The 13,834-nt window shown below is 38.1% G+C and overlaps 1 protein-coding gene across 12 annotated transcripts in view; it reads right to left on the bottom strand.

Moving 5' to 3' along the window:
• Ppp1r12a (protein phosphatase 1, regulatory subunit 12A) overlaps positions 1 to 13,834 on the bottom strand; it is a 111,237-nt gene that overhangs the window by 69,902 nt on the left and 27,501 nt on the right. For all 12 annotated transcript variants that reach the window (XM_006241311.3, XM_006241315.3, XM_063262871.1 and 9 more), the window contains exon 2: positions 4,758 to 4,888. In XM_006241311.3, coding sequence (XP_006241373.1) covers positions 4,758 to 4,888 — 131 coding nt within the window. The remainder of the gene's footprint in view (positions 1 to 4,757; positions 4,889 to 13,834) is intronic.

Raw genomic sequence — 13,834 nt, 5'->3', positions numbered from 1 at the left:
CTGATTTCCAAAGTGGTTGCACTAGCTTACAATCCCACTAACAATGGAGGAGTGTTCCTCTTTCTCCACATCCTCGACAGCATCTGTTGTTACCTGAGTATTTTTTTTTAATCAATAAGGCATTTTCTTTTCTCTCTTTTTATTGGATTATTTTACTTACATTTCAAATGCTATCCCCTCTCCCTCCCCTTCTTCTATAAGGGTGTTCCTCTCCCTATCCACCCCCTCCAACCCCCACCCCCCGCCACGTCATTTCCCTATACTAGGGGTCCAACCTCGGCAGGACCAAGGGCTTCTCTTTCCATTAGTGCCCAACAAGGCCATCCTCTTCTACATATGCAGTTGGAGCCATGGGTCAGTCCATGTACTGACCCATAAGGCATTTTCTTAATTAGTGACTTATGAAGGTGGGCTCAGTTTATTGTGGGTGATTAGGCTGATGGTCCGAGGTTCTGTAAGAAATCAGGCCGAGCAAGCCAGTAAGTGGCATCTCTTCATGGCCTCTGCACCAGCTCCTACCAACAGGTTCCTACCCTGCTTGACTTCTTGTCCTGACTTCCTTTGGTGACAGTAATGTAGAAGTCTAAATTGAGTAAACCCTTTCCTCCACAACTTGATTTTTGGTCATGGTGTTTTGTTGTAGTCATAGAAACCGTAACTAAGACAAGTATATTGTAGAAAAGGACATACTACCAAAACGATCTACAGATTATATACAACTCATCAAAATTCCAGGGTTATTATTAATAATTATGGTCTGGAAAGATGGCTCAGCAGTTAAGAGCACCAACTGTTCTTCCAGAGGGCCTGAGTTCAATTCTCAGCAACCACATGGTGGCTCATAACCATCTGTATGCCCTCTTCTGGTGTGTCTGAAGATAGCAACAGTGTGCTCTCATAAAATAAATTAAAAATAATTATAATAATAATACCCTTAATATACAGATAGAAGCCCAAAATGCTTGGTAGTCAAAGCAATGCTGAGCAAAGCAGCATGCTGGAGGCATCAGCACACCCTGCTGCAGTTACACCACAGAGCTGTACTAGCACAAACACAGAGGTCAGCAGGAGAGAGGAGTTAAGCCAAGTGAAAGCACATGTAACCACCTCACTTTAAAAAATATGCCAAAAACATAAACACTGAAAACGTCTTCAACAGTGATCACGGTAAAATTGTATATCCACACATAATAGAATGAAACTGGATCCCTAGTTCTTACCCTGTAAAAAGATCAAAAGCTCACAGATCAAAGATTTGATTAAGTAAAAGAAAGTAGAGAAAACACTTAAGAAAGCTTGTGTTTAGCAAAGGAAATAATCAAGTGACAGCCTATGTAACAGGAGGAACAAGTTGTTAGCTTGTATTTTTGACATAATTATTCTCTAGAACACACAAGGATAAAGAAACTATATAAAAAAAATTAAACGATCAATACATGGGCTAATGAAAACAGAATTTGAAGTACAAACGGCCAGGAGACATGAACCATGTCCATTTTCACTGGCCACCAGAGACATGCAAATCAAAATCACACTGCGATTCTATCCCATCCCAGTGATAATGGCAGTCATTAACAGACCAGGAAGTAACAGCAAATCATGGTGAGGATGTAACAGAAGAGAATCCTGATATGCTGCTGCTCAGAATGTGAACCAGCATAGCCACTAAGTCAGAAGAGAGCTTTCTCAAAGTGGATCCACTACATACCCATGCTATACCAAAAACTGAGCATTTGCCTAAAGGACTCCAAGTCCACTGTGCTGGCTGGTTTTATGTCAACTTGACACAAGTTAGGGTCCTGTATAAAGAGGAGACTTCAATTGAGAAATGCTCCCATTAGAGTGGCCTGTAGAGGCAGCCCTGTGGAGCATTGTCTTAATTAGTGAATGGTGGGGATGACCCAGCCTATTGTGGGTAGTACCACCCTTAGGCAGGTGGTCCTCGGTTGTATAAAAAAGCAGCATGAATAAGCTATGAGGAAGCAAACCACTAAACAGCACTCCTCTATGGCCTATGTTTCAGTTCCTATCGCCAGGTCCCATTGAGTTTCCTCAATGATGAAGTGTGACCTGAGACTTGGAGGCTAAGTAAGCCCTTTCCTCACCAAGTTGCTTTTGGTCAACTTAAGTGTTTTATCACAACAGAAACCCTAACTAACACATCAATGCATGGATACTGGCACCTCAATGTTTACTGTACTTTTTACAATAGCCAACAGTCAATTTAAATAGTCCAAGTTATGGACCCCACCTAGGTGTCAATCAACAGAGGAACAGACAAAGAATGTAATTAATACATACAATGGACTTTTTCAGCCATAAAGAAGTGGCTCCTGTGAAACATAAGAAGGCAATTTTTAAACTTAACACTTTTTAAATTAAGCTCTTAAGATGGAGATGTGCAAGTCACAATCTGGAACTATGGTAACCTTGGGAAAAAGAGGAAACATTGCTAAGAATAAAATCTATAATTGAGAAATTCAGAAAAAATTGAGAGGCCACAAGTCCCTGCTGATTATATTAAATAGTTTAGTAGGTCTGGATGAATGAATGAGTGAATGAAGCCATTCCTCCAAACTATATACTCTGGTCAATGTCCTTGCTGTTTAAGTCATTTTAATTTGGAATTCTGTTACATGTAACTAATAGCATCCCAAACAACTCAGTAGGTTTATGACTCAATCAAATCTATGCAAGGAAATTATATAGAACTGTTATTGTTGCCTTTTCAGTCTCAAAAGCTGAAAGGAAGTACAAGACTTAGCATTTGAAGAAAGAGGTTGAGTTTCATTTTACCAGAGGAAACAAAATATATACTGTGTTTAACAGGCTATCCTAGTTAAGTCTCAGAACAGTCCTATTAATTCCATCTTCTAGAGGAGAAAATTGAAACTAGAGGAATAAACCTGCCAAAATCACAAGCCTCAGTAATTGGTGAGGAAGCATTTGTAATCCATATTAGCTGGCTCAAAGCCTAAGTACCTAATCTTTAGATTACTTCTGAAAAAAGTTAATAGCATGCCAGGTACGGTGGTGTGTACCTTTAATTCTAGAACTTAGGCAGCAGAGGCAGGTGGATCTCTATGAGTTCAAGGCCAGCCTGGTCTATAAAAGCGAGTCCAGGACAGCCAGAATGTTGTTACTATAGAGAAAACCTGTCTCAAAAGAACAAACAAAACAAAACAAAACAAAACGTTACCTAATTTTTCTGAGTTGATCTAAGTAGTAGAGGTACTTAGTAGAGATACTAAGCACAAAAAGTAATTAAGGACATAAAAAACCTTAAGAACCATTACTGTAATTTTGGGTAGCCAGTACTTTGCGATAGCAGACAACTTCTCAGGTGTTACTGAGGAGATAGTTCAGTACAGTGGCTGACTCCTAATTCTGGTCCCAAAACACAAGTAAAAAACAGAAAGTCTGGGGACCTGACTCTAGTCCCAGCCCTGGGATACAGAGATGGTGAACCTCATTACCTCGATGGCTTACCACTTGTCTACTCACCAAGTGCCAGACCAGTGGCATACCTCTGCCTCGAAAACATGGTAGAAAGCATCTGTCCTCCACACACATATGCAAACATTGTGTATATGTGCGCAAACACCCCCCCCCCCCAAGCACAGCTTCCTCAGTTCACAGATTAAAAAACAAAATAAACAAACTCAAGTGGCAGAAAGAGAAAAAAGCTTCTAATAGATGCAGTGCAGTTAGGGGCAAACACAGCAGAAAGCTAAAGTAATATAGATCTTCCAGCCTGGCTACTCTTTATTACACTGGATCATATCCATGGAGAAAACAGAAAGTACAGGGAGATAACACAATGAAAGCTTACTAAGTTATTTACAATAGCCCCTCTTAACTGAAGCTTCCTGTTCTAGAGTTTCAAGCTGCTGTCAATTGTGCTCTATAAACAGTACTTGGTTTTTTCCTTTTTTACTCTTCCATATAACTTTTATGAAAGCATATTATAAAATGTTCTACTGTCATAATCTTATTCATTTTATTGTACTTTTGTTATACTAACTAGTATTTGATAAGCTTGATATAAGATTATGTAATAGTATACATAGTATAAAAACTAATTTAATGAAAATACATTCAATGTGTCTACACTCCCATATTAAATGCTTGAACAAAGTACTCATACATAAAAGACAATTGGGAATACAGTCACTTGCAATAAATATTCTACAATATATACTTGCAGAGAATGATTTTTAAGAAAAGCTAGTGGAGAATTATGTATAACTTTCTCTATAGTCCCTAGAGCAATGAAACTCAGTTAAGAACTGTTTCTTTCCTCTGATATTTCATGGTTATATAGGTGTGCACAAGACTGTTAAATACTAATCCCACATCATTCAACAAGACTATAGCCATATTCAAAAGGAAATATGGAGAATGTATACATTATTATTGATTTTAGCACAAAATTCAAAAGGCCATAGCAGTGAGAAATTCAGTATCTGTGTAAGAATTACTTGCTTGATTTCTGGGGAAGAATTTTCTAGTATTAAGGTAATATGATTAATCATTAACAAGGATTTTGTTTTGTGACAGGGTTTCTCTGTGTAGTCTTGGCTGTTCTGGAACTCACTCTGTAGACCAGACTTGCTTTGAACTCAGAGATCTGCCTGCCTCTGCCTCCTGAGTGCTGGGATTAAAGGCATGAGCCACCATCCCCTGGCAATCAAACATAAGTTTTATAGAATCTACTTTTAATATTAGCATAAAACTAAAACGGAGAACTGGCTTACTCTGCAATATCCAGATATCCACAGGAAGCGGCTGCATGGAGTGGAATCCAGCCTTCATTGTCAGGTTGATTGATATTTGCTCCATTTTCTACCAGAAACTTCACCATATCAACATTGTCATCAATGCAAGCCTGAAAAGAAATTAGAAAGCATGACTAGAAAAAATTTGAATAGTCTGATCGTCAATAGAATAAAATTCTTGTTTTATGTAACTTTAAATATATCCTATATAAATTAATCTGTAGGCATCATGATTGTACAGCTATTGAACAAGACAATGATACTGTATTCTAAGAGTACTGCACGTGACTCATCTTTATGAGAACAACTAGGAAAATTAATAGAACTAAGTAAAATGGAACGACACGACACAATCAAGCCATGCATGCTGGGACACACCTGTAGACCTAGCACTGGAAAGATGAAGGAAAGTGGGTACCAACAAGGTTGTGGCCAGCCTTATCTACACAGTGAATTCCATGACAGCCAGGTTTCACAGCAAGACCTGACCCAACAATAGCACAAAAGGGCAAATATACTTAACAACCAATATAATATAACCAAGTACTAATATCATTACTGTAGCAGTCATTTCCAAAAAGGTGGTCTGTTAGAAAATTAGGGCAAGGGTGTGGCTCCTTTTAGGAAATTAACAAAAATATTTTCAAAATAATATCAATATATTATTCTTCCTTGTACTTTATTGACAAGTACACTTGGAAATGCAAAAGCAGTGGTGATAAAATAGATGTGCCTTAGGCACAAATCAGTGAAGTGGTAAATAAAACATATTAGCTCTAGTAACAGGCACTGCACTGACCAGTAAGGACTCACAGTATATTTTTGAAGCTGCTCTTGATTATAACTGTCCTTGATAAGGCAGTAAAAAAGTGTAAATTGTATAGACTCTCAACTCCTAAATATGTTTATCTAATATTCTATGGAATAAAATAGGAAGTATAGATTAAAGCACTTTTCTGGACATGATAGGTATCAGGAAGAGCATTTATACAAATGACAATTAGCAACTTTTCCAATGAGTATTAACTTTTACCTAAATGGTGAGCTGCATGAGTACATGGCGAGTTTGATTTGTGGTAATCCATTTTCTTGAAAATGAACAAAATCAGTCTTTCATTCCACAAATACTAATTAACATCAATTAGACATGCAAGTACCACTCCACCCAGGCACACCCTTCGCTCCAACCTATAAGGATAACGGAGTATCATTAATAGGGTCAGGGATTGGTTCCTGCTCATAGGATGGGGCTCAACCTGGGCCAGTCATTGGTTGGCTACTCCCTCTATACCTCTGTTCCTAAGACAAAATGACAGCCTACAGATTGGGACAAATTTCTCACCAACCCTACACCTGACAGAGGGCTAATATCCAAAAAATATAAAGAACTCAAGAAGTTAAAAAATAGCGCACAGAGCTAAACAGAGAATTCTCAACAGAAGAATCTCTAATAGCTGAAAGCACTTAAGCTGGCTGGAATGCAAACTTGTACAACTACTTTGGAAATCAATTTGGCTGGTTCTTAGAGAACTACCAATAGTTCTACCTGAGGACCCAGCTATATCACTTCTGGGCATAAGATGTTCCACCATGCCACAGAGACACTTGCTTATCATAGCAGCTTTATCCATAATAGCCAGAAGCCGAAAACAACCCAGATAGATATCCCTCAACAGAAGAATGGATACAATTATTATAGTTTTGTTTGACACTTTAAATCCTCATTCTAACATATGACTCTGTAAAACTTCTTAAGAGTAAATAAGGAAGTCTGAAGAGGGGCTGGAGATGGCTCAGAGGTTAAGAGTTCTGCTGCTGTTCTCACTGAGAAGCCGGGTTCAGTTATCAGTACCCACATACTCTGGCTCACAATCATCAGAAACTCCAGTACCAGGGAATCCAAAGCTCACGTCCAGTCTCTGGAGGCACCAGGTACACACATAGTACACATATATGAGTATAGGCAGACACTTATACAAATAAAGATGTAAAAATAAATCCCTTAAACAGTAAGGATTTTTAGCAGCGTGTGGTGGCCTGTACCTATAATCTTGACACTGGAGAACCGAGAGATAAGAGGATCACAAATAAAGCCAGCCAGTGCTGCAAAGGGAGATCCTAGCAAGTTCTTAACTATCGAAGTATCTGCTTATACTTAGGAAAAGAAAATATTTTCTGGGAATGAAAACATAATAACACAATGACTGAAATGTGAAATGGGCAAAAAATAATCTGAAATTGACAAAACAAAGTACTTCTTTTTGTCGCTGATTATAGTAAACTTTATTATTGTTGAAATGCCATTTAACATAATTTCATAATTGCTTTGTGCTCAAAATGACCAGCAAAAGCATATATATCCTATATTTCACCATAATTTCCCCCCACAGTGTTCTGAGCAGAACAATAGGGTTTCAGTGTTCCTAATGCTGGTATCTAACATTTTATCCCTTGAGATTTTATCCACAGAAAGAAGAGATCATCATTACACAAAAGTCAAACCCATGGGGGTATTACTAGACTCTTGGGTTAGGTACTCACCACTTCTAATAGGTAGTAACTGTAATGGTGCAACCTCTAAATTAAGTGTCATTTTGTTGTTGTGCTACTTAAAATGTCAGAGCAGTTAAATATGATGCACTTAGCAGAAATTTGGAGAACTTTTCAGTTCTTCATCAAACCAAGTTTGACACGTGACGACCAGGAATGGGTCTATGTAACTAGCATACTTACCAAGTCCAAGTTTGCAACCAGTTTTGGGGTGACTGATGTCAGATATAATGAGCTAGTCCTATACGGGAGAACTGTACAAATGTGTGGCACTTCACAAGTGAGTCTTTGCTTAAATGTCCATTTTTGATTAAGTAATTATACATGCATGCATGCGTATGCATGTGTGTGTGTGTGTGTGTGTGTGGTGTGCGTGCGTGCGTCTGTGTGTCTGTGTGTATACACCTGCAGAGGTCAGAGAAGTGTCAGATGCCCTGGAACCCGGGTTATAAGCTGCTGTGAGCTGTCTAATAAGGGTGATGAAAAACTCTAGCTTCACGTAAGAGCAGCAGGCATCCCTAACTGTTCAGCAATCTCTCCAGCTCCTAGCAATTACGACAAATCAGTTTCAAGGGTTTCCTAGTGGGGGATGGATGGTGGTATCAAGAATCTCCTGCAAGGCTTCACACAATCTAGCAAGCAGTAGCACTGAGCTCCAAGTACCTGCAAGTGTCAGCTTTTTGATAAGACCTTTTCTGGTCTCCATATAAAAATAACAAATTATTGCCCTACCATTTTACTCCACACCATTTATTCCAAAACATAATTCAAATGTTTGCTTAATTGCCTACTACCTATTTCTCCTACTACTAACACAAAGGCTTGGTTAAAAAAAGTTTTTGTAGCCCAGTACTTCATACAGTATTTGGCATGTGAAAGGACATGCTGAGTACAGACCTTAAAAGCAGCTTGAGGGGCTGGGGATTTAGCTCAGTGGTAGAGCGCTTACCTAGGAAGCGCAAGGCCCTGGGTTCGGTCCCCAGCTCCGAAAAAAAAGAACCAAAAAAAAAAAAAAAAAAAAGCAGCTTGAAGTGGCCTGAGTGGAAGATGAAACTGGACACTAATTCCACACATACCACACTACATTCTCAAAGATGTGCCCAGTTCAATGTATTTCTCACCTATCTGTGGTCCTATAGAGCCTAACACATTCCTAAGTCACCTACTGTGTATTTGCTTTACAAGAACAAACACTTTTGCTTTACTTGATATAGAATGACAGCATTTCTCTGAATAAGGAAATTATGGGGGCACGGAAGGTGCTCAGCTGGTGAGGTGCTGGCTGCACATGCATCTGAGCCTGATTTTGGATCCTCAGAACCAGTGAGAGGCCACCACAAAGGTATCACCTGGATCACAGTACTGGAAGAGAGGAGGCGGGAAGATCTCAGGGGTTTAAACCAATGAGCAAGTCACTGAGATCTTGTCTTATAAGGAAGGAGAGCAACAGAGAAGACACTGGACAACAACCTCTGACTTCAACACACACCCACACCCATCCATCCACGATGCTGACATTTATATAGCACTAAAATCCCCTATCATGTTAAAATCATATATCTCCACAACTCCCCCCTCTCTAACAATTTATAACACTTCATGTAGGGGGCCGAAGTACTCATAATATATTCTGAACATAAGAAACCATAAATTAATATGTAGTACTTATTATTCATTTAAACTTTTTTTTTGTGGGTACTGGTTAAAGGTAGAAAAATTAGAGATCTGAGGATCACAGATATGTAAAACAGGACACAGCTATCAAATAGAGAAGTGATGCAGAACTTCATTGTGTTAGAAAGTAATGCCATTTGAGAAGAACTAATGTTGAATTATTAGAGATATTTCTAAACATAATATTCATTTCCCTGTTAAAAAACTGACTCCACTTTTTCAACCTTTGTTAATTTCCATTCTGATCATCACCAATACTAAATTTGGAACCATTTAACAAATGTTTATAATACAAACACAATTATGGTTTTACAAATAAATCTATCAAGTAAGAAAGGGTACACTGTGCTCCTTCAGTGACAGTGGCTCAAGTGAGCAGTCTGAGAAGCAGAGGGAACATACAGAGTTCTAAAGCGGGAGTGTCACAATCCCATCAACAACCCAAGAGATCACAGAAGCAATATGGAGCTGGAAGGCTGTCTTCATCCTTTAACTCTAGGTACAGGCAGCAGCAGCAGCAGCAGCAGCTGCAGCTGCAAGTGTGGAACTAAACTAAGAAAACTTAAGTTACTTAAGAAAAAACAAAGAAAAGAAAAAGGAAAGAACAAACAACACGTCTCACTTTGTAGCCTGGCTGGCCTGAAACTCCCTATGTGGACCAAGCAGGCCTGACTAAACTCAGGGGCCCACCTATCTCTGCCCCCTTAAGTGCTGGAGTTAAAGGCTTATGTTGAAATCTTGAACAAACAAACAAGCAAAAAACTATAAAGGTTAAAGAAAATTAAGACTACAGGGCAAGAAAAGCCACTTATGGTGATGAAAACTAGAATTAGAACGTGCACACTTAAGGGGAATATGATGATTTTATTAGCTCTGAATCTATGAGTTTAGGTATCTAAATACCTATCTAGCTTGCAAACTTTCAGGTTTGGCAATAAATATGAGCTAGAAATAACAGATAGGAAATTACCTAAACTGAGGTAATTATTTAAAATAATGAAATAATTTAAAATTTAAAATAATGAAATAAATGATGTAATCATATCTTAATTAAAATAAATTAAAATAGGACTTGAAATTATTGAGGAATAAGTGATCAAAAAACCATAGACGGAGGAGAGACTGAATTATGATCAGCATATTTCACTTAGAATAAAGGCTTCAGTAGAGTTTTATTCAGTTAGTAAATCAAAATATTTTAAAAATAAACATAAAAACTTGCAAATGAACACCCATCACACTGAAAGTAGCGACAGAAATATATAAAGTAATTAGGGCTAAATCTGTTTATCCTTTATTCTATTCATAAGCTGAAATGCTTTCACACCAATTCATGCTGAAAGCATTGTCACAAACTTGTGTTCCCCTGCACCTCAACGCAGGCTGTACACTGTTCCAAGTGCTCTCCTGAGCACTTAGAATCCACACGCAAGAAACTGCCAGGGCATTCTCGTAAACACACTGTTGCTACAAGAATCAAGACCTAACACATGCAGCACATTAAGAGACACATGACTTGCAGACTTAAATTTTTGACTAAATTTGGTCAGGTATTGAGCCATACAAGGTAAGAAACAGAATGAATCAAATACATTTCCAAAATCTTAACAGAGACGGCTTAAGTATTATTAACTGACTGCACATCCAGTGCAATTACCAACAGGAAATGGCTATGGGGACATAGTCACCCTTTAATTCCAGCTCCAGGCACTGTGTTAACTTGAACTGCAAATTTACTCACCAAACTCAAGACCCTATGATATCTGTTCTCATTGTCTTACACATGTGCATGGAAAAAGTTGTCAAGTTTGAAAGCAAAATGTTGCACTAAGGGGCTACAGAAAAAGCTCAAAGCTTTAAAGACAAATTTTGTATGGAACCTGTAACTTTGATAATCACTAAATTGCATCATTAAAGGTCAAAACGAATGTGTTTAGCAACTACATAGTTTAATGAGGTAAAAATCACAATTACAAAAACAATAGTATTTGAAATAAACTCTAATACTATTATATTCCTTTTCACTATATACTAAGATATTAAATTCTGTTAAATTTTTCATTTTTTATATTTTTTAATCCAATAAAAACATTTTCCCTTTTAAAATTATAAAACATCCCTTTTTAAATTATAAAACAATGTTAAGGGTTAGAAAACTGTCAGATTTCTTTTAGTACCAACAAAAGAATGGCTTCTAAGTGGATGAGGCAGTTTTAAATGGTGTACTAAGAGCACCTTAGAGATTCCAAACTTCCTCCTAACAGACTCCTATGAGCTTAAGCCATGCAAATTATGAGGAAAAAGCAAAGCAAATGGAAAACAGTAATTGTATATGAATGTAATTATAGCAACTTAGCATTAAAATTTAATTACCTGTAATAATTAAAATGTTTATGCCTAATCATCAGTACCAGTTACTGACATGTAAAATGACAATGTGAAACATAAACTCTGTATGACTCTTTAAAGAACAAAGCTCTACTGACAGAAACAGCGATCTGAGGGTACGCTAGGAAACAGTCCATATACCCGTGCGACTGACACGCAGTCTGTTTAAGAGGAACTGAAATGTTAGTGTCCGAGTCATGGTTTCATTCTATTTTAAAGTGCAGTGAGACAATTCAAGAGGAAATGTGAGTTAGCCAACAAGGTCTCCAAGCAATGTTCTTACGCTAAGGACCAAGCATCCTGGTTGTCCACTAAGGATTGACAAATGAGCCAGTGTGGGAATCTAGAGAGGCCATCTGCTATACCTAACTATGGAAGCAAGGGAAGCTCTGCACTGCCGAAAGCTTCAGGTTCCTCAGGTTCCTCAGCTTCCTTCTGTCTAATCCTTTAGGCAGGTGTATAGAATAAAAAGCCTGCCCTTTAAAAGGCAGACAGCCAAATGTACAATGATCGGGACAGTAAGTCCAAAACAGTCACCAGAATGATTAAGCCAAAAGAAACCCCTGTTCAGAAAAGGAAAAATCCAGCTTACATCCCCTAGAAACCATAGGAGACAACAGTGCCTGTCAAAGAAAAGGCACTATATATGTGTTAGTGGGAGGAACTAGAGAAAGCAAATTCAGACTATTAAAAAAAGATAAAAAGAAAAAAAGAAAAGGAAAAAACCTGACAAGGACATTTTACAAAGCAAAAACTAAGTTTCTATGAATAAGAAATTTAAGCACTGCTCAGTCACTCTGCACTATTTGAATAAGAATACCTCAACACTGGAAGCAACAAATATCCAAAGATTAAAACATACTCAAACCCACTTAGTTTTCTTCCCTTTACTGATACATTTTCAGAGGGCATACTTTTGTTTGGAGAATTAGTAAGGAAACACCATTTCTTCAGAAACTAAAAATTCTTAGAACTATGAAATGAATCAAATTTCAGAATTATTCTCTTACTAATAAATTTTCTAATTGTGCACTCTATACAATTCAATGCATGCATCCTGTAGAGCCAAAGAGCAGCACTAGAGGGCACATTCTCCTTGTTTTCCTTTATGCCTAGTGGATAGGCCACAAGTACATGATAAACACAAGAAATCACATTAGAACACTAACCTCCTTAATAAAGACCTACTGTGTAAGTATGTACATAAAATTATGTTCAGTACTACTTGAGACATATTCTCTTACTACAGCTTCATATACTCAGTCTTTACACTATGGTTCCTAAAAACAAAACAAAACAAAAAAATGCCTATACATTAAATAATACCAAATATTTTAATGATTTGCTTGCCAAGGGACAAAAAAACCACTTTTGTTCTGGCTTCAAGATAAACATTTTTAATTAAGGAAAAAAAAAACAAAGTTAAAAAAGTGAAAGAACAAAACAAAACCTACTATGTAATTTATGAAAACTAACAGACAGGTCATTATGTGATTAGAGCTGAGCTAAGCAAGCTGACAGTGTAAAACAAATCTTACAGCAGGTCTCAGTACTCCTGAAGCTCTGCAGAAAGGTAGGAAGCAACTACAAGCAGCTCTTTCTTTGATAAAACTGATTTTAGCATTCATGATTACAAATTCAGCTACAAGAGTTTACTAAGTCAACTTAGCAATGAGAAGACAACATTAGTTTCGGGGAAGGAAATAAAAGTGTCTATTTTATTCAAGCAATCAAAAGAAAATTAAAACAGGCAACAGAAGAATATGCAGTCCACTGACAAAAGTCCCATCTACTTGAGCGGCTGAGGCAAGAGGACTCAGAGTTCAAGGCCAATGTGGGGCTATAGAGTGTGTTCTAGACCAGGTTGGGTAAGCAATGAAAGCCTGTCTCAGAAAGAGAACTGAGAATATAGCTCAGTGTAGAATGTTTGCCTAGTATTCATTAAGCCCTGGTTTCAATTCTTTTTTTTTTTTTTTTATTAACTTGAGTATTTCTTATATACATTTCAAGTGTTATTCCCTTTCCCGGTTTCCGGGCAAAATCCCCCTCCCCCCTCCCCTTCCTTATGAGTGTTCCCCTCCCAACCCTCCCCCCATTGCCGCCCTCCCCCCATAGTCTAGTTCGCTGGGGGTTCAGTCTTAGCAGGACCCAGGGCTTCCCCTTCCACTGGTGCTCTTACTAGGATATTCATTGCTACCTATGGGGTCAGAGTCCAGGGTCAGTCCATGTATAGTCTTTAGGTAGTGGCTTAGTCCCTGGAAGCTCTGGTTGCTTGACATTGTTGTACTTTTGGGGTCTCGAGCCCCTTCAAGCTCTTCCAGTTCTTTCTCTGATTCCTTCAACGGGGGACCTATTCTCAGTTCAGTGGTTTGCTGCTGGCATTCGCCTCTGTATTTGCTGTATTCTGGCTGTGTCTCTCAGGAGCGATCTACATCCGGCTCCTG

This window comes from Rattus norvegicus, chromosome 7 (assembly GCF_036323735.1).
Source record: "Rattus norvegicus strain BN/NHsdMcwi chromosome 7, GRCr8, whole genome shotgun sequence".
In the NCBI taxonomy this organism is placed as follows: domain Eukaryota; kingdom Metazoa; phylum Chordata; class Mammalia; order Rodentia; family Muridae; genus Rattus; species Rattus norvegicus.
This window is presented reverse-complemented; position numbering and strand designations above follow the sequence as displayed.